The 20,451-nt window shown below is 46.5% G+C and overlaps 1 protein-coding gene across 1 annotated transcript in view; it reads right to left on the minus strand.

Annotated features, from left to right (window-relative positions):
• Positions 1–20,451, minus strand: part of LOC142840394 (uncharacterized) — a 67,271-nt gene that overhangs the window by 12,189 nt on the left and 34,631 nt on the right. The window contains exon 3 of the mRNA XM_075956935.1: positions 18,961–19,370. Within this exon, the coding sequence (XP_075813050.1) occupies positions 18,961–19,370 (410 nt within the window). The remainder of the gene's footprint in view (positions 1–18,960; positions 19,371–20,451) is intronic.

A 20,451-nucleotide genomic window follows, 5' to 3' on the forward strand; every position in this document is an offset into this window, starting at 1 on the left:
GCCCTTGGACTTATAGTTCCCTCTAGACCCACCCATTCCCTACAAGGACTTTCATTTGCTTTCTGGGTCTGCAATGCTCACAAGTAGCTGCAGGCTAATCTTCCCAGCACATAGCACAAAAGCAATTGTTCTCTGGACAGGGTGCTGATTAGAGTGGATACATTTGCAAGCAGTTCTGGGTGGTTGGAAGTGTCTTATCAAAAGCAGAATGAGGCCATGATGCTGATGCAGAGAGCAAATGTTTCTCTATCTCCCCCTGGAAGCCTGTCTTCTGCCCTCCCTTTCCATTCCTGTCTGTTTTCCTAGTCCTTCCCAATTCCCCTCCCACCCCCTTCTTTCTTCCCACCTCACTCCAGATATGCGGACGTTTACTGCTTCTGCTCTGCTTGTGAGTGCATGCAGGAGTGCACATGCCCAATCACACATAACATACTCTTTGTATAGCCGTAGCTGTTGCCCACTGATGTGTGGCTTCTGTTAGGGACACTGCCATAATTGCCATAGTCAGACTCCACTCTAGGGAAGAGCTTTGTCTTGCTGATTTGGGAACAAGCAGTCCCTGTCTTAGGGCACCTTGTACTGACCAAATGAGATGGTAATTATGTATCCACTAAATTGTGCGGCTCCTAGATTCTGCTCTGGAACATTAACGCATACTCTCCCATTTGCTGCCCCCAACTCTAAGCCCAGACACCCACAGAGTAGATGTTGGACAGTGTGTGCATGTGAAGAGCCAATTTCTATGCGGATTTTGGGCATTCGAGAAATGAATCTTAGATAACCAAATTAACACAGACCCAAGAGTTGAGGTTCTGAAGCTTCCTGCTCCTTTCAGCCTTGAGGACACTGCAGGAAAGAGGACCTTTAAAGGAAGGGGACCACACCTTACCCATACATGGCTAAGGAGGAGGTGTCACTGGACTAAGCAAAATCCCAGTAGGCAGCTCCGGTCTTAATGGAGTAGAGCTTCATAATAAGCAGTCCTCATCACTTTATCCCTGCCCAGCTCACAGAAAGAGTTCCAGAATCCCCATTCCCCACTCCCCAGAGCCAGATGTCCCACCTATACCAGCGCAGTCCTGGCTGACTTGACAGAAAGCCACTGATTTTGGTGCCATAGCTAGCTATAAACACCCTCCTGCACTCTCCTTTTCATGAGGGACCTTTCACAGTCCCTTGGTTTCTGGACCCTGTGAGTTGCTAGGAGGCATGATTCATGTGTCACCACTATTCACACTCATGGTGTTCTCATTTGACTCTCTTGCCTGTGATACCACATCTCTCTGTGACCTTCAACAAGGTGGTACAGTTTCCAGAGCTGACATTCAGTATCACATCTACAGTGAAACCTTTCATTGAGAGCTCTCTGAAATCCTGAACACCTGCACATCCTCTGATCCCAAAGCCCAGGGGACTCGGACACTGCAGCCCAGCTGCAAGGTTCCTAAGGTTATTGCTCTCATGGAGGTCTGTCTCTGATGATCCCTCCTGCATGGGTCCATAGGCTAAGATGCTATTTATTTTCCGACCCGCTCCCCCATCATAACCATGATGGTCAATTTTCAAAGCTCAGAGCTACAGTGTGGGTGGACTGAGTAGTATCTGACAGACCAGGTCCTTAGAAATCATCACCCCTGAAGTAACAAGACAGACCCCACAGACTCCAAACCATTCCTGATATGCCCTGCAAGTATCTCAAGGGCTGAACAATGGGTCAGTCCAATTGTTGATCAAGCACTATCATTTTGAGCATCCATCATCCCAGAGTCTATATGAGACATGAAGATGTACCCTGCTGCCTCCTGGTAGCCCTGTTTTAATCCTGCAAACATACCATGGAGGAAAAGGCAGCTGCCTGTCTTCAGGGTCAAACTCACTGCAGCTGCCTGGTCTTGTCCCTCCAGAGCTGTTCTTCCTCCTCCCTCCCCACTGAAGCCAAGTCCTCACACATACCAGGGAGCTACTCCTCTAGAAAACATCCCAGACTCAATGACAAACACCAAGCCTGAGGAGTTTCCTGACAGCCAGCAACCCCATGGTCCCTGATCTTCCTCCGTTCCTGTCTGCTGTCCTTGTGACTTTCCTGATCTGACCCCGGCACAGGTCCTGGAGGCCACCTCTTAGTACTGCCTGCCTGGGATGACCCACCCACCCTGAGACCTCAATTTCTATCTAAAAGACATTTCTCAATACCTCTCAATATGTCACCCACCAAAGTAGCAAAGTTTAAGGCTGAAGACAGTGAACACCACCCTGGGCTTACAGATCCACAACTCCTTCTTGGAGATACACTCACCCGAGGTTCTTTAAATATATGTTTAGTGTGGCCTTCATTTTCTGTGTCCCTGTTCTCCTCCAGAGAAACAGACTCTGGAACAAGTGTACTTAAGAATCACTTGAAAAGCTGAAATCTGTAAAGAGCCAGGTCAAGATCCTTACATCTGGACATAAACAAGGCAGTACATTGCATATTATTAACACCATGTGATGGTGTTCCATGAGACGACAGGTAAATTTACCTAGTCCTGAAAAAAATGATAAAAACCAAATGTTTGACACTCTGAAGTATGAGCCTACTTTATGCCAAGAAAAACAGAACTGTGTGTATGCATGGGGACACATGCATGTGTGTAATGCATGCTTGCAGAATTCTTGAAGATACATACCTGCTCGTTGTAAGAGGGCTGGTGACAGTGGAAGGTACATGGCAGGACTATTCTTTGATCTGACACTGTTCCTAGTCCTGGTGTACGTAAGCAAGCAAGATTTAAAGCATTGCAATGTGTCCTAGGAACTGGATGTGCTACCCTGGAGATAAGCAAAGGGCTTCCAACCTTTAAGAGGCTCAGGGAATTTACTTGTGAGGCACAAGGCTGTAGTGGGATCCACCATTGCATGTAGTACTTTCCACAAATAATTACCTATAATTTATCCAGGTGTGATTTGGGGCTGACAGGATCCTACTGACCTCTCTTCTGTGTAACAGCACTCCAACTGAAAAGTTCAACATTCTCTCTCATCCCTATTCCTTCCCTTGGTTATCTCTGCACCTGATAAAGCTGAGGCTGCCATGAAAACCACTCTCTTCTCATATGTCATGTTTCACATAAGTAAAATTTCAGACAGACTGTAATCACTCATTGATGAGAATCAATCCCACAATGGGAGACTCCTTTTATCATGATCCACCACCTCCCACCCGCTCCCACTCTCTGAAGACCTACGGTACCCTTCAATGCAGGTACATGAAGACAGCTTTTGTTTTCCAAGCGGTGTCAAAGGGAAAACTTAATGCCTGTGCGGCACCAGTTTTTCAAGGAGTAAGCTGCCTTGTTATCCAAATGAACACCACACTCATTTTTCAGAGAAACCCAAAGATGGGCATACCATTCTGCTTCATAAACTGCCATAAGAAATTATCAGAGACAAGATGATTAGAGCAAGGGAAATTTATTTTCTCTTGGTCCTCCAGACTGTCCAGTCCAAGATCAAAGTGCTTCCCAGCTTGGTTTCTGTCGGGTTTCATGCTTAGCCTTCTTCTCAGCAAGTCACCCCATGGCATCTCCATGAGGGTTCCTACACACATAGAGCAAGTCCTCTGCTGTCTCCTCAGATGAGGACGTCAATCCCCTTAAGATAGCTTCCCACCGAGGGATAACTTCTTCCTTAATTCCACACTAAAGGATCCAAATCCAGTCAGCTCTGGGGCAGGACTTCAACAACAAAATTGTGAGGGGGCATAGTTCAGTCCAGACTGACACTGATCCATGCTGTCAAATGATGGACACATATATTATTGCCTTGAGACAGGGCCAGATGCTATGACCCTCGTCCTGCCTAAGCAGGTAACTGCCACATTCCAGTACTGGTAAGGAAGCAAACCCACAGCACTACCCACATGTGTCAGCCCCTCGAACATCACTGCAGATTTCAGAATCTCCCAACCAGACTCTCGGCATGTCCTAAAGTGGGACAAAATCTTGGCATGGGCCCTTAGCTTAGGACTGAGCCCTGAGTCCTGGGAAACCTCACTCAGAGGCTGCATCATAATGGGCTCAGGGGTTCTGCCTGAGACAGTTCTCATGTCTCGTTCTGCCCCAAGGTGGAGGCTGAGGATGGCACCCAGTGCAGGCAAGGAAACCAGGAGTTCTACTATGGATGCAGGACCAAAAGGTGGTTCTTCTCCTTATCAGCACAGGACTCTTTGCAGGAGTTTGGAAGAAGCCCCTGCTTGCCACTTCACTTTCCTTACATGAATATGGACGTTGGGAAAATGACGCATAGTTATGAGGCCTTCGTTTCTAGTCCTCACCATTGAGGTCAGAGAATTAAACGCAGATTCTTATTTACATCTAATCATGACATACGAACCCCATTTTGTATTCACACAGATGGGCATGAATAGAAATGACAAGCATCGCTTCAGTCCTTCATTGATTCACATGCCAGTAATTCCAAGTTCCCATGGAGCACTGTGAGAGAAAACCCATTTGAGTGCATGGACGGGGAAAGGAGAGAGGACCAAGAAACCTATTCGTTTCTTGGGGGAGGGGGATGATGATCTGAGATTTGGTCAAAAATGTACCTGGAAATTCCTAAGCTTCTATTGGGGTGCTTGGGAAAATTCTGAAAAGGCACAGATGAAAACTGTGGGCTCTTTACCTCCGATGTGCACAGTGACTCTACTCTTCAGGGCATAACAGAGGAGCGGCAGGCACACCTGCTTGCACATCTCCAGGGCTGCTAATCATCTCCTCAGGGACCAGAGGTGGCTTGTCTGGAAAAAGACTTGGTCTGGCAATTTCACCTACAGTGTCTGCTCCACGGCAACCCCACCCCCAGTTCCTTCTCATGATGTCTCTCCCACCTGGAGTCCACCTAGAACTCTGGAGTGATGCCCATAAAGACGGCAGAACAGAGGTGATGGCTGAAGGCCAGCAGCAGCTTTACACAGCGCATGTATTCAAAGGCCTAAGGGACCATTCTCCTCCTCTAGTTGGAACTGAAAGGCACTGGAGTAGCCATCCGTTCCTCACAAATGTCACATCTTCATCATAAGCATCAGTCATGATTTCCCCTACAAGCTTCACAACTCAATGTGGGAAAACCGGTCAAGAGGGGAGAAAGATGATACTGCCTGCTTGAAGCCGGGTACGAAACACCCGGATTGAGTGGCACTAAAGCATTTCCAAGGACTTAGGAAAGACAAGAAACCAGAGCAGTGCACACCATGACCCGGAGAGTCCACTAAATGATAAGGATCAAATGCTGTCATCCCAAATGAGGTATGGCTAAAATATCAGTGTGCTTTCTTCTCAGAGTGAGGCCCCTTAGTGCATCTCTGCTCAGGAAGCTGCATGTGGCTTGAGCCTGTTGCAGGGGAGGGGGGCAGAGAGAAAACAGAGAAAGACACAGAGAGGGCAAGAGCACCTGAGGAGGAAGAGAAGGGAGGGAGGAGTAAGGAGCAGAGAAGGAGACAATGGGAGCGGAAGGGAGGTAGGAACATTGGAGAGGTGGGAGTGGGAGAACAGGAACAGGACAGGTCACATGTCAGCAATGTATCCACTGGATGTGCTGGATGTCCAGAACCGAAACAGGGAGGAACCATGGGGAGGAGCAGAGTGGGCAGGCACTGTGAAGGGGCGTGCTTAGCATTTACACTCGGCCAAGCAGGCAGTTCAGCAGGTCTCTCCAAGTCAGTCCTGGAGAAGAGGATCACTGCTGCCATCACACACTCTCGTGCAAGGAAGTCCTAGGAGTCGCTGTGGCTGGAACACACACTCCTGGAAGATGATCTTCATTCCCTTCTTTCCATGGCCTGGGCAGGTCAGTTTCGTGTCCATGGGCTCTGGAACATCCTCCAGGGGGGCTGGTCTGGAACATCCTCTGGGGATACTGGGGTTTGGTCAGGCCATGGCTCCCACTTCTCCATCCCCAACCAGTAGCCGAATGGGGTAATGGACAGCAGTCATGAGGGACCGCAAACATGAGGTCTCAACTCTCTTTTTCAGACTGTGAGAAACCCACAGCAATACTTCCAGGAAGGTAATGTCTTTGCTCACAACATGGAGGACTCATCCAATGGTCCAAGAGGAACCGGGAAGACTGCTCCTCCGAGAAGGCCCTGGAAGGGTCGGTTCCAGAGAGCCCTGGCACGTGTGTCCAAGTTCTTCAGGTGAGGGCTCTGAGCCAGCCTGCCTCTTACCACTCACAGCAAGCTGCAATGACTCCCTTCCTTTCCCTCAGAGAACACCCCAGCCCTCCTCTCCATTCCCACAGGGCTTCTGAGGGTCCACTTGTCTCTCTGTTTCCTCCTCAGGAGAGGCCGCCGGACAATCTGAGGCTGAGTCCACTGAGGTCCGAGAACGGGGCCATGGCCTTCTACTGCCCAGGCCTTTGCCCTCCTGAGAATCTTGTTCAGTGCAGTTGAAATAAAGGCCGTCATGCTTTACAATGTTTTGCCTCCATGACATTTCCTTCACTTTCAAACTGACACCCACCTCAGATGAGATGGTTTGGGTATCAGACTGGGTGTCCCGGGAGTGTTGGTACGAATGGCAGGAACTAGTGTCTTTCTTACTCCGGCTGAGCCATCCACTCACCTTCTTGAGGCAATGATGCTTGCTGCTTGGAGGTGGTGGTGGAGTCCTTGTTCAATGTGCACTGAATTTCCCACAGCTCTCAGCTCTGACCCCAAGGGGTACTTGCATGCACTGAAAATCCTTGAGGAGTGATGGAGGTGGGTCTTGTATCTTATCTGTTGCTTTCATTTATTTTCAATAAAGAAAACTGCTTGGCCTGATAGGACAGAAAATTAGGTAGGCAGAGTAAACAGAACAGAAGGCTGGGAGGAAGAAGCCTAGTCAGGCAGTTGCCATGATTCTCCCACTCCAGACAGACGCAGGTTAAGTTCTTTCCTGGTAAGCCAGCTCGTGGTGCTACACAGAATATTAGAAATGGGTTAGATCAATATGTAAGAGCTAGCCAGTAAGAGGCTGGAACTAATGGGCCAGGCAGTGTTTAAAAGAATACAGTTTCCGTGTAATTATTTTGGGTATAAAGCTAGCCGTGCGGGCGGTCGGGTGCCAGGAACATAGCCTGCCGCTCCCCACTACAGAGTGGCACCCAACATGATGGACTAAATACACTTAAAAATCTGAGAGGACTTTAAAAAAGAGAGAGAGTTTAACACAGCTTTTGGCTGTTTGTGGGTGGCTTGCCACAAAGAAATTGCCCTGACTCAGCAGCAGGAAAAACTGGCTGTTTTAAAATGCCGGCTTTCTAGGCTGTGCCACCATTGCAATCTCTGTCTGGCTCCTAGGGGAGACAGAGTCTTTGAATGGAGCATTTGGAATTAAGTGCTATGGCTTGCTTGATGGCAATGTGGACTGCTGTGTGCCTGGAACTATATGTGGCTCAGGGGCACCAAATGGCTCTAAGGCAGGAGCAGCTCAGCTCTGCCATGCTGAACTGTGCTGGTCTCCGGCAGGAACTGCCGTAATTACCATAATAACAGCGCAGTTAAGGTTTAGACTGGGCAGGAAACAGGCTCTACCTATTACCGTATTACATCTACATGGCGCAACTTAAGTTTTTAAGAAGTACTTAACATTTTAAGAACTGTTCCTGGATAGTAAAAAAAAAAATACAGATTCACAATAGGACAGATTCAGACCACTAAATGGATCACAATGTTGGATGAGTGTACGTAGGCTTGAGAGAGAGAAAAAAAATAGAGAGAGAGAATAAAGTTAATGCCCTTAAAAAAAGGGGGTAAAGTCTTGAAAGAGACAGAGTACAGATAGTTATAGATTAAAAGAAATAAATAAAAATAAGCCACGTAAAAATGGAAAATTCACAGAGAGTCTGGATTATGTACATTGTGTTTTCTTTAAAATTTTTGACTGTGAAGGAGCTAAGTACAGAGAGACATTTCATTATATGGGCTGCCAAGTGGAACCAGAACGGATATCATGAGGGTATGACTTCAGAATTTGGGTCTAAGGATATGATGCTTTGAAAAGGGTCTTCTTTTGTTTTCACAGAGGATGAGGCCCTGTGGATTGCGTCTATCCCAATATGGTATGATAGACCACACCCTCCTGAAAGGTTGCTGTGAAGACCCTCAAAAAATTACTTTGCTCAACTGCAGACTGAGATGAACCTTAGCAGACAGGTTATACTGTGAAAGACCTAAATAACAGCGCCCCCATTCAGCAGGAATCAGTTTGGAGAGAAAATAACTACGTCCATATTCCCAAATATTGTTTATAAATGTTTTTTTACATTTAAAGGATGGTATGATATAGATATGAATAATTTGCGTTGGTATGGATTTTAAGGTCAATTTTGTTATATGTATATGTATTTCTGATCTTGATTAAGGTATTGTGATTGTATAGTTCATTTAAAATGTAATGTATAATTATGAAATATAGGTTTTTGATGGATAATCATCAATAATAGTCAAGCTTGTAGTCATGTTAGTTAGATTTTCTAGATATATAGAGATATATTTCAGTTAGATAGGCATTCTTCATATCTTTCAAAGACTGCAGAATATGGCATTTAAATGTTTTAATAACTTAGGGCTTTTCATGACAATGAGACATCTCTGCTTCTGGCAGCACAAATCTACTTCAAGAGGAAGATGGGCATTGAAGAGGCTCCTTATGGAGTTTGTTTAGGCATTTGGGCAAGAAACTGCTCTTGCCTGGACTGATGCATGAACTGGACACAAAGAACCTGCAGAGAGACGACTGCTGAACTTGCCTAAAGGTGAGATGATCCTTTGGGGTTCCTGACTCATGAAAGAGTCTGCAAGACATTCTGCAGGACACAGCAGATAGTGACTGAACTGCCTTTGAAATTTCCTGCTTCATGGAAATGTCTGCTGGATACTATGGGCCTGAAGGCTGAAGATGGATGCCCCAACAGTAGAGAGGAACTTTGGATGACTGTTCAGGTAGCGAGATGTCTCTGTCGTTTCTAGAGTTTGGATTTCTTGTTTGCTTAGGTAATATTATATTTTTCTGGAGTCTTTGATGGAGTTGAAGAATAAACAGATAGTTATAGTTTTCCTTAGTTATGATAAAAGATAAAGTAGATATAAATATTGTAACTGTAATTCTTACTTGATAACTGTTTTGTTATATGTAATTTTACTATGTTAAAGTTAAAGCCTTTCTTTTTTGTTTAAACAGAAAAGGGGGAAATGATGGAGGTGGGTCTTGTATCTTATCTGTTGCTTTCATTTATTTTCAATAAAGAAAACTGCTTGGCCTGATAGGACAGAAAATTAGGTAGGCAGAGTAAACAGAACAGAAGGCTGGGAGAAAGAAGCCTAGTCAGGCAGTTGCCATGATTCTCCCACTCCAGACAGACGCAGGTTAAGTTCTTTCCTGGTAAGCCAGCTCGTGGTGCTACACAGAATATTAGAAATGGGTTAGATCGATATGTAAGAGCTAGCCAATAAGAGGCTGGAACTAATGGGCCAGGCAGTGTTTAAAAGAATACAGTTTCCGTGTAATTATTTTGGGTATAAAGCTAGCCGTGCGGGCAGTCGGGTGCCAGGAACATAGCCCGCCGCTCCCCACTACAGAGTAGGGAATAGCATGTCTCTGCCCCCCTTTCACTGCAAAAAATCCTCATATGGAGAAATACTTTGCCTCATTTATGAATGAGTAGTGGAGGAGTCAGTTTGGGGAAAGCTACATGGCGGAGGTTGCATAATGGGGAGCAAGTAACTTGTAGAAACACTCCCTGGATCCTGCAAAAGGGCTTTAGACTTCCATGCTCACAAACAGTTCCCAGACAAACCCCTGCCTATCAAAACAGTCGCCCTTCAAGGAACAGCCTTTTCTCTAACTACACATGGTTTGTCCTATGTGGGCCTTTCTTGCATTTCCTTGGTGATCTTGAAAGATAACAAAACATAGTTTCCTCAGGACAAGACGTCAGTGGAAGATGGAGCATAGCTGAACCATTGATCCAACATGGAGGAGACCATGTTAGAAATGGCAACAGCTGAGCTGGAGATATGGCTCAGTAGTTGAGGCCCTGCTGCTGTTGTAGAGGACCTGGGTTCGATTCCCACCACCCACATCATGGCTCACACCTGAGTATAACTCTAGTTCCAAGAGATATAACTGACCCACTCTTTGACCTCTCTGGGCACCAGGCACCCACATGGTGCACAGATGTGTGAAAAACAACCCTGCACATGAAATAAAAATAATTAAAAACAAATTGCAACACCAGTTATCAGAGACTAGGGAAACAATGTTGTGGACTTCAGAAACAACAGGGAATTGGACATCATGGGGGATCCTCAAAATACTTTATTTTCTGTGTAAATGGAGACCAGGACTCACAGTTCCTCCTGGAGTGGGCTCAGCCTTGTAGAAATGGGGAAATTATTGTCTCCACTTGTTCAAGGGAGAGCAGCACACTGGGGTTGCTTGTTCTTCTGTAGGCTCACCCTTTTCCATTCTGCCACATCAGGCTTTCTCATGTTCTTTTGCATCTAGGTGGAAATAAGTCTTGATATATCTGTTGAGCTCTGTACCAATATTGTTCATACACCTCTTCCAAAAAAGAGAAAAGTTAATTTAGGTGGGATGACCTTGGTATTTGGAGATTAGGGGAGGGGAAGAGGTCATTTACAATGTAGGCATGGAAATGGACCACATCCTTGGGACTTTTCATGGGACAGCCGAGCTTGCTGAGGTGCCTATTAGGACTGTGGGCTATAGACAATGAATCCTCCATGGCTATATTTGAGAAAAACTGACTGTAAGAAGTACAAAATGTACACCATCCACTATGCCGCCTTCACCACTGACAACGAGCTGTGAGGCTGCAGATGCAAAGGAAACCTTTTGGCATCCCAAAGACAGGGTTTAGATTGACATCCTCATATCCACACCCAAAAGCCCTATTCTAGAGAAAAACAGACCATTCCCACAACACCCACCCCACTTCAACCTCAGATTCCCATAGCACCATCACCCCCAGTCCCCCAGGAAATACCTCTCCTTGTTTCCTTCACAGGAATGAACCAATGAGGGGCTTTAGATCCAGTGCTCTCTGGACCCCACATATCTCATTGGAGGCCCCAAGATTGCTGCTACTAGATTCCATGGGGTTTGTGTCTAGAGGACAAGACGTTTCTAAAGGGGCACCAGCACATAAATGAAATGTTACCAGCAGCCTGCAAGGGTCAAAGTACTCACAGGGCAGCTACTGGGCTCCTGATATCCACTAGAAGCTATCCTAAGAAAGCACAGGAAATGTGGGTCCTTCAAAAGCCATGTTGTATATACAGGCCATCAACTTTGGGTGATGTGGGATTCCTCTCTGTATAATGTGAATACCACTGGTGAATAAAAAAAACTGCCTTGGTCTGTTGATAGGGCAGAACTTAGGTAGGTGGGAAAAACTAAACTGAACTCTGGGAGAAAGGAGGCAGAGTCAGGGAGAAGTCATGGGACTGCTGCCAGAGAAAACATTCTGGAACCTTGCCAGTAGGCCACAAGCCTCATGGTAAAATAAAAAATAATGGAGATGGGTTATTTCTAGACGTAAGAGCTACCTAGCAATACACTTAAGTAACTGGTCAAGCAGTGATTTAATTAATACAGTTTTGTGTGATTATTTCGGGCTGAGCTACCAGGAAACAAACTAGCAACCTCCCAACAACAAATTGGCATGCCAATGTGGTGGACTAAATCCATGTAAAACCTAAAAAGCTTAAAAAGGAATCCTAGACACAAAACAGAGTTAACCATGGTTTAGTAGCAGCATTTTCTTGGGTGGGTTCTGTTTGCTAGAAGCAAGCAGAGGCATGGCTCCTTCAAGAGAGATTTCCTGATTCAGTGATAGCAGGAAAAAAAAGCCATGCTTTTGAATTGCTGGTTTTCTGGACTGTGCTGCCAACATGACCTCTGGTGTTTTCAGGAGGTCCGAGCATTTAAATGGTGTTTTGTGAGCAGATTGCTACAACTTGCTTAATGGCAATAGAGATAGGCTGTGTGCTTAAAAATGAGGCTGTGAGCATGACTCTCAAAGGTAGCCAACAGCTCCACCATGCTGGACTGGACAGAGCAAACAGAAAGTACCATATTTCCTCGAGCAATGGTGCCGCTTAAATTCATAACAAGTGCTTAGCATTTTAAGAAGCACTTTTGGTCAGAAAGTAATTATAAATACACAAGAAAGACAAATTCAGATGGAAAAGACCTCTAATTGGGTCAAAGTGTTGGATAAATGTACGTAGGCTTGGAAGAGATAGTAAAATGAATATAGACAGTTATAAAAACAAGTAAATGGTTTAAAAAAAACACAGTCTTTAGAGAGACAGAGTATAGATAGTCATAGATTAAAGGAGTAAAGATAATAAAATAAATATTAAAAAGTAATAGATTTAAAACAAATAAGCCACGTAAAGATGGAGAACACACACAGAGACTGGATTATGTATATTATTGTATTTCCTTTGAATTTTTTGACTGTGAAGGAGCTAAGTAACCAACATATACACTTTAAAGTATCTTGACTTCAGAATTTGAGTCTAAGGATATGTTGCTTTGGTTTCTTGTTTCCTCAAAGGATGAGAACCTGTGGATTGCTTCCAGACTGGTTTGATGGACCAAGACTTCCCGAAAGGTCACCTTAAACACCCCTCAAAAATTACTTTGCACGGTAAACAGAATGAAGCAGCTTGGAAAGAACTATGCCCATATTCCCAAATATTGTTTATAAATGTTTATTTACATTTAAAGGGGGATATGCTATAGAGATTTGCATTTGGTATGGATCTTGGTTTATTGATAAAAATTTAAGGATAATTTTGTTATTCTGTGTATATGCATTTTTGTTCTTGATTAAGATATTGTGTTTGTCCAGCTCATTTAAAAATTTAATATATAATTAAGAAATATAATAGAGAATCATCTATAATAGTCAAACTTGTAGTCATATTAGTTAGGTTTTCTAGATATACAGAGATATATTTCAGATAGATAAGCATTCTTCAAACATTTCAAAGACTACAGAATATGGCATTTAAAATGTTTTAAGAGCTTAGGACTTTTCATGACAATGAGACACATATGCTCCTGGTAGCACTAATATACTTCAAGAGGATGATGGGTATCAAAGAGGCTCCTTTTGGAGTTGGCTAGACATTTGGGAAAGAAACTGCTCTTGCCTGGACTGCTTGATGAACTGGACATGTACGTGCCGCAAAGATATATCTGCTGAACTTGCCCATAGGTGAGATGATCCTTCAGGGTTCCTGCGTCATGAAAGAGTCTGCCAAACATTCTGCAGAAATACAGAAGAAAGTAACTGAAAAACTGCTAATATAGGCAGAACTATCTTTGAAATTTCTTGCTGAATGGAAAAGTCTGCAGGATACTATGGACTTGTAGGCTGAAGATAGATGCCCCAACAGTACAGAAGAACTTTGGGTGACTGTCCAGGCAGTGAGATTTCTGTCAATTCTAGAGTTCTGGAAGTTTTTTTTACAATGTATTCCCTGTTTACTTAGGTAATATTACATCCTTCCTGAAGTCTTTGATGGAGTTGAAGAGTAGATAGTAATAAAATAGTTTTCCTTAGTTATGAAAAAAGATAAAGTAGATATAAATATTATAACTGTAATTCGTGCTTGATACCTGTTTTGTTATATGTAATTTTACTATGTTAAAATTAAAACCTTCCAAGGTCCAAATGAGGAGCAGAAGGAGGGAGAATATGAGCAAGGAAGTCAGGACCAAGAGGGGTGCACCCACCCACGGAGACAGTGGGGCTGATCTATTGGGAGCTCACCAAGGCCAGCTGGACTGAGACTGAAAAAGCATGGGATAAAACCAGACTCTCTGAACATGATGGACAATGAGGGCTAATGAGAAGCCAAAGACAATGGCACTGGGTTTTGATTCTACTGCATAAACTGGCTTTGTGGGAACCTATCCTGTTTGGATGCTCACCTTCCTAGACCTGGATGGAGGGGGGAGACCCTAGACTTCCCACAGGGCAGGGAACCCTGACTGCTCTTTGGACTGGAGAGGTAGGGGGAAAGGAATGGGGGGGAGGGGGAGAGGAGTGGGCGGAGGGGGGAGGAGGGGGCGAGGGGGAGGAAAATGGGAGGAGGGGAGGAGGCGGAAATTTTTTCAATAAAATAAAAAAAATTAAAACCTTCCTTTTACTTAAACAAAAAGGGGGAGGGGATGTGGGATTCCCCTCTGTATACTGTGAATACCATTGGTGAATAAAGAAACTGTCTTGACCTGTTGATAGGACAGAACTTAGATAGGCAGGGAAAACTAAACTGAATGCTAGGAGAAAGGAGGCAGAGTCAGAGAGAAGTCATGGAGCTGCCAGAGACAGATACACTGGAACCTTGCCAGTAGGTTACAAGCATCGTGGTAAAATATAAAATAATAGAGATGGGCTAATTCTAAGAGCTAGCTAGCAATATGCTTAAGTAATTGGCCAAGCAGTGATTTAATTAATACAGTTTCTATGTGATTATTTCAGGACTCAGCAGGCGGGAATGAAACAAGTGGCCTCCCCCAACATTTGGGTAGAGCTACACTTTCATCAGATCCCTCTCTATTCATGAAAACCTCTGTAGCCCAACCAGATTGGATTGGTGCTGTGGTCTGGCCACCAAGGCTTATGCTAACTCTGCTAAGACATAGTTCTCTCTCATTTCTGTCAACAGTGGTCCACAACACCAACAGAAAGCTTTACAGCTGCCCACACACAAGTCTTTTTCCTTTCCAACTTATGGAACCTCACTGTAATCCTATCACTGCCCTCATAACACACTGGCTCTCCCAGGCCTCAGGAGACAACCTCTGCTTTGTGCCCTTGCCTCAGGGGACACTCTCTGTTCTGGTGAAGGAGCACTTGCTCCTTGATGTAGGTGTTGCTTTCTATGTGTTGCATTCATTGGTTAATTAATAAAGAAACTGCCTTGGCCCTGGTAGGACAGAAATTAGGTAGGCGGAGTAGACAGAATAGAATGCTGGGAGAAAGAAGCTGAGTCAAGCAGTCGCCATGATTCTCCCACTCCAGATAGACGCAGGTTAAGATCTTTCCTGGTAAGCCAGCTTGTGGTGCTACACAGAATATTAGAAATGGGTTAGATCAATATGTAAGAGCTAGCCAATAAGAGGTTAAAACTAATGGGCCAAGCAGTGTTTAAAAGAATACAGTTTCTGTGTAATTATTTCGGGTAAAGCTAGCTGGGTGGTGGGAAGCAGCCCCGCAGCTCCCACTACTACAGGCTCCCACTACTACAGAGTGGCGCTCCAACGTGCTAAACTGGATCCATGTAAAACCTGAGAGAGCTTAATTTTAAACACACACACACACAAAAAAAAACAGAGTTCAACGCAGCTTTTTGCTGTGGCATTTAATATTTTAATAATTTAGGGATTTTCATGACAGTGAGACATGTCTGCTACTGACAGCACCAATCTACTTCAAGAGGAAGATGGGCATTGAAGAGGCTCCTTATGGAGTTGGTTAGACATTTGGGTAAGAAACTGCTCTTGCCTGGACTGTTGCCTGGACTGTTGCATAAACTGGACACAGAGAACCCTCAGAGAGAGGACTGCTGAACTTGCCTAAAGGTGAGATGGTCTTTCGGGGTTCCTGCTTCATAAAAGAATTCGTGAGACATTCTGCAAGACACAGCAGATAGTGACTGAACTGTCTTTGAAATTTCCTGCTTCATGGAAGAGTCTGCTGGATACTATGGGCCTATAGGCTGAAAATGGATGCCCCAACGGTACAAAAGAACTTTGGGTGACTGTCCAGGCAGCGAGATGTCTCTGTCATTTCTAGAGTTTGGAATTGCTTATTTCTTGTTTACTTAGATAATATTATATCCTTCTGGAGTCTTTGATGGAGTTAAAGAATGGATAGTCATAGTTATAGTTTTCCTTAGTTATAATAAAAGATAAAATAGATATATATATTATAACTGCAATTCTTGCTTTAAAACTGTTTTGTTATATGTAATTTTACTATGTTAAAGTTAAAGCCTTTCTTTTTTTGTTTAAACAGAAAAAGGGGAAATGATGTAGGTGTTGCTTTCTAAGTGTTGCTTTCATTGGTTAACTAATAAAGAAACTGCCTTGGCCCTAATAGGACAAAAAATTAGGTAGGCGGAGTAGACAGAACAGAATGCTGGGAGAAAGAAGCTGAGTCAAGCAGTCACCGTGATTCTCCCACTCCAGACAGACGCAGGTTAAGATCTTTCCTGGTAAGCCAGCTTGTGGTGCTACACAGAATATTAGAAATGGGTTAGATCAATATGTAAGAGTTAGCCAATTAGAGGTTAAAACTAATGGGCCAAGCAGTGTTTAAAAGAATACAGTTTCTGTGTAATTATTTCGGGTAAAGCTAGCCGGGTGGCGGGAAGCAGCCCCTCCGCTCCCACTACTACAGCTCCTTTCCTGCCACTCGTTAGAAAGGAGGGGTCAAGGACCCAGAGTGTGCAGGGAATGAGCTGCACATGAGCCAGAGTCCAGAGCACGGACCACAGCTGCTGCTGGTGGGCCTTCCCTCTGGCAAACCCCAAGTCAAGAGTGTCTAGTCCCAGTTGATCCTCATTTATCTCCTCTCTCGGCCACAACTCGAGAGTGTGTCTCCTGCACACGTGTTCTTGCCCTCTCACCACCCCTCCAGTATCCTCTAATTCTAGCCTTCCAGTTCCACGGAAGCAGGGAGTCCACCAGGTGTCCACAACATCCCGACAGGGGGTCACTGGCAGTTTTTACATCTCTAGTGCTGCCTCTCTTGGGGGCCGCTACCTAATGCCAATGAAGCCTGCTGCCTCCCAGATGCTCCCTTCCCACGGACCCATGCCTGTCCTCTGGGATCCCTGACCACCCCGGGTCAAGCCTGCCTGCCGCATCTACCTCAGTTATTTACACTGAGAGCCCCAACTAGACTCTCAGATGGGGGGCAGAGCCTGAGTCTGCTGCCTTGCTCTTCCAGTGCCCAACACAGTGCCTCACATAACCGTCACTAGACACGGGTTAAATAAATGAGTCCATGAGCAAGGTGTCTAATTCAATTTTATTTTCCCCTACATTCCAGAGCTCTAGGTGAATACAAGTAAACATTAGCTGGTTCTGCTGTGCCAGGTGTTGGCCACATTTGTGTTTTACCTCTGAATATCTGGAGGGGGAATCACCGCGCTACGACTTCCGTCAGCATCTCAAGGAGCTACTGACTTGACCCCAGGATGTTTCAGACATAAAATGACAGTGTCACAATTGTTTTGTATAAACAAAGAAATCTCCCGTAAATAAGGAACAAAGAAACCCTGGATGTATGCCAAGCATAACCGTGGACGCTCATACTTAATCATACGTCTAGAAAAGCAAGGCTTTGGGAAATGTTTTACTATGCCTTTGCTTCCACTCTGATCTGACATGTACATATCGAGGCACTTTTGACTTATCTTATGGCTGCGGGGATGGAACCCACAGCCTTGCCCATTTGAGGAAAGTCTTCTACCACTCAGCCACATCCTCAGCCTTCATCACTCAGTTCTCATGTCTTGAGGCCTCGCAACTGTTTCTCAATGAGAAAGAGGGTAGCTACAGAGAAAGCACAACCTTGCCATGTGCAGACTCGGCGCTAAGTCACCAGGAAGCACAGCCCTGGAGCAGAATGCTATGTGTCCTTCCTCACCCTGCTCTAGCCCTGCACTTCCTAATCAGAGCCACAGGGCCTACTGCTCCAGCACCCCTTTGACTACTCACAACAAAAGCAAGGAAGCCTCAGCCATCCCTGGTGGCGGCAGAATCCCAGACTCCGGCCTGAGATCGTGACTGGCCCCTGCACTGTCCATCACTCCGGCATGGCTCTAGCCCTGGCCCTGGCACTGGTGCTGATGCTTGCTTGCTTCAGCCACGGCAGGGGCCCTGGAACTGGAACTCGCACTAACTCTCGCACCTGTCACATCATCTCCAGCAGCTGCTTCTCGGGCACCGCACTGTGAACACTGGGCACTTCCTCCTCTTCTTTCAAGGCCTCATTTACTGCCACAGCCAAGGCTCTGGGCTGGGTGTCATTCACTTGGGCCACAAACTCCTGGCCTTCCATCTGTCTTGTTTCCTTGGAGGGACCCACAAGAATACTGAGAGACAGCACTGGACTGCTGGAGGGCACCTACTCGTGCACCACAAACTTGTGCTACACACAAGCTCTGGCCATTCCCTTTGGTGACGGCTCCCCAAGGACTGGATGCTTTTTAGGCGAGCATACCTCCAGCACCCTCCACACCTCCCCGAACGCCTCCTCTGGGACACAGCTGGCCTGCACGAAGATCAAGTCCGGGATACTCAGCAGAAAGCCCAGTCTTTGGCGTGCTTGCCCTGGTCTGGTCGCCTGTCAGGCCCCCAAGGCAGGGCAGGCTGGTTTTTTTTTCCTGTTAGGAACATAGGCGTGCTCTGGAGGGCCAAGTTCCTTCACCTAGACCCAAAGACTAACTCGGGGAGGTCAGAGGTTCTCTTGAAAATCTCAGGGAAGAAGCTCCTGCACCTTTAGGATGACACACTTCAGCATGTCTGCCCTTTTGATCCACACAGTCTTCCCGTTCTTAGCCAGCAGGTACTGCGCCAGCAGCTCAGCTACTTTCTAGCTCCCAGGGCTCTGGGCATGCGCGCCAGGGGTGGTGGGGCCCGCGGGGTGCTCGGCGGGGGATCCCCTAGGGGCTTGGGGGGTCCACAAAGGAGCTCGCAGAAGCACCTGGGCGGGGGAGGGGGGCTACGTGCCTCAGAAGAAATGCTCTTGGGGCTCCGGGCAGCACTTAGCGTCCCCGCTGCCGGCGCCCCCGCGGGGTTTCCTGGGCAAGGAGGAGAGAAGGAGGCCAGGGGCCCTCTGAGACCCGCAGGCCCTGGGTGCCACCTCTACCGCGGACGTTCTCACCTGCGGCTTTGGCTGGCCCGGGAAGCAGGAACTCGGGGAGGAGATGCGCGTCCACGGGCATTCGGCGGCCGGCCCGAGCGCTGGCTGCGAGGCCGCGAGGACCGTGACGTCGCCGCGGACGCTGCGGCGGCCGCCGAGGACACCCGCAGCCCCTGGGTCTGGAGTCCCAGGCTGCGGCCCTCACACCCCGAGGACCTGGAAGCGGGCAGGGGAGGGGGCGCAGCCTCCGCCGCGACCTGTGGGAACGCGCTGGCGCCGCCCCGCAGCGCCTCTGCCGGCCGGGGACGGTACTGCAGCCCCGGGCCGGAAGGGTGCGGGGGCGCTGCTCCCAGAGGTGGGGGCCGCTGAGGCCAGCCTTTCAAGAGACCAGAAGCCTCGGGACCACACTCAAAGCAAGCCTGCCTTCCTCCCTATTGGCTGTTACTGGGAAGAATCGGTCCTTTGGGATCACCTGTGTCTCCCTCCCCCTGCTCCTCGAGGAGCCAGCTCCCTAGGAGACAGATGGCTCTGCCCCTGAGTGGAGGGAGGCCTTTCTCCAGCAACAGGCCCTCCTGCTTCCTCTAGGCGTGCTCCACTTGGGAGGGCTGCAGTGGTCGCATGCCCTTTCGGTATGTGGCCTCTCCACTACACAGTCCAGAGAGACATTAAGTATAATCTAACTTTCCAGAGCCCGTGGCATCTTTGTTTACTTAGTCCTCTGCCTCCCACCTCACTGGACCTCTTTGTTCCCCCACACAGTACTTCCTTTCCTCAGGCCTGTCGTCATCTGACATTCAGGAACCTTCAATAAACCCTGAGCACAGAGGTCAGCTCCCAGGCAGCCCACAAGGAACCAGAAGATTTCTCCACCCCAGCAGTTACCTCTTTTTGTTGCAGCGTGTCCTACAGGTCAGAATTCCGTTTTCAGCCTGCCCTTTCTAGACAGTAAGCTATCAGCCTCTTTTTCTTAATGTCTGCGACTGGCTCTGTATCCCGATGAAATGGTCCCTGAATTTCCACATGATGCCGACGCTTCTGTTTTTCAAATTTCTCCCGCTGCTGGCATTTTATTGCTGCTCCTCCTGTTATGGAGACTTGAGCATGTTTTATCGTCTGAATAAAATAATTTCCCCTCATTATTCTGTTTTCAAATCTTTTGAAAAATCTTGTCCTCTATATGAATATCATGGTCAAAATTTGCTAATATCAAGATGTCCATGGCTTGATTTGCACTAGGATAGCCGGGTATGTAGAGCTCAGCACCAAGGACAGTTAGCATCTGGAAAATGTGGAGATTATCAACCACAAAAACGTACGTCCTGCCATTGATTCTGGCTTCTATTCAGGGTACTTCAGTTTTCTTTATAAGTTGCCTTGAGTACCTATTGCATTTTTCTGATGTTTGTCAATGCCCTCTTTTGTTTTACTGTTGCTCTGAGCTGGATATTTCCCCACTATGTGTTCTAATTATTTTTGACATGTCAGAAGCCCGGTTGTCTCCTATCTTTAACT

The sequence above is a fragment of the Microtus pennsylvanicus genome, chromosome X (assembly GCF_037038515.1).
Source record: "Microtus pennsylvanicus isolate mMicPen1 chromosome X, mMicPen1.hap1, whole genome shotgun sequence".
Taxonomy (NCBI): Eukaryota; Metazoa; Chordata; class Mammalia; order Rodentia; family Cricetidae; genus Microtus; species Microtus pennsylvanicus.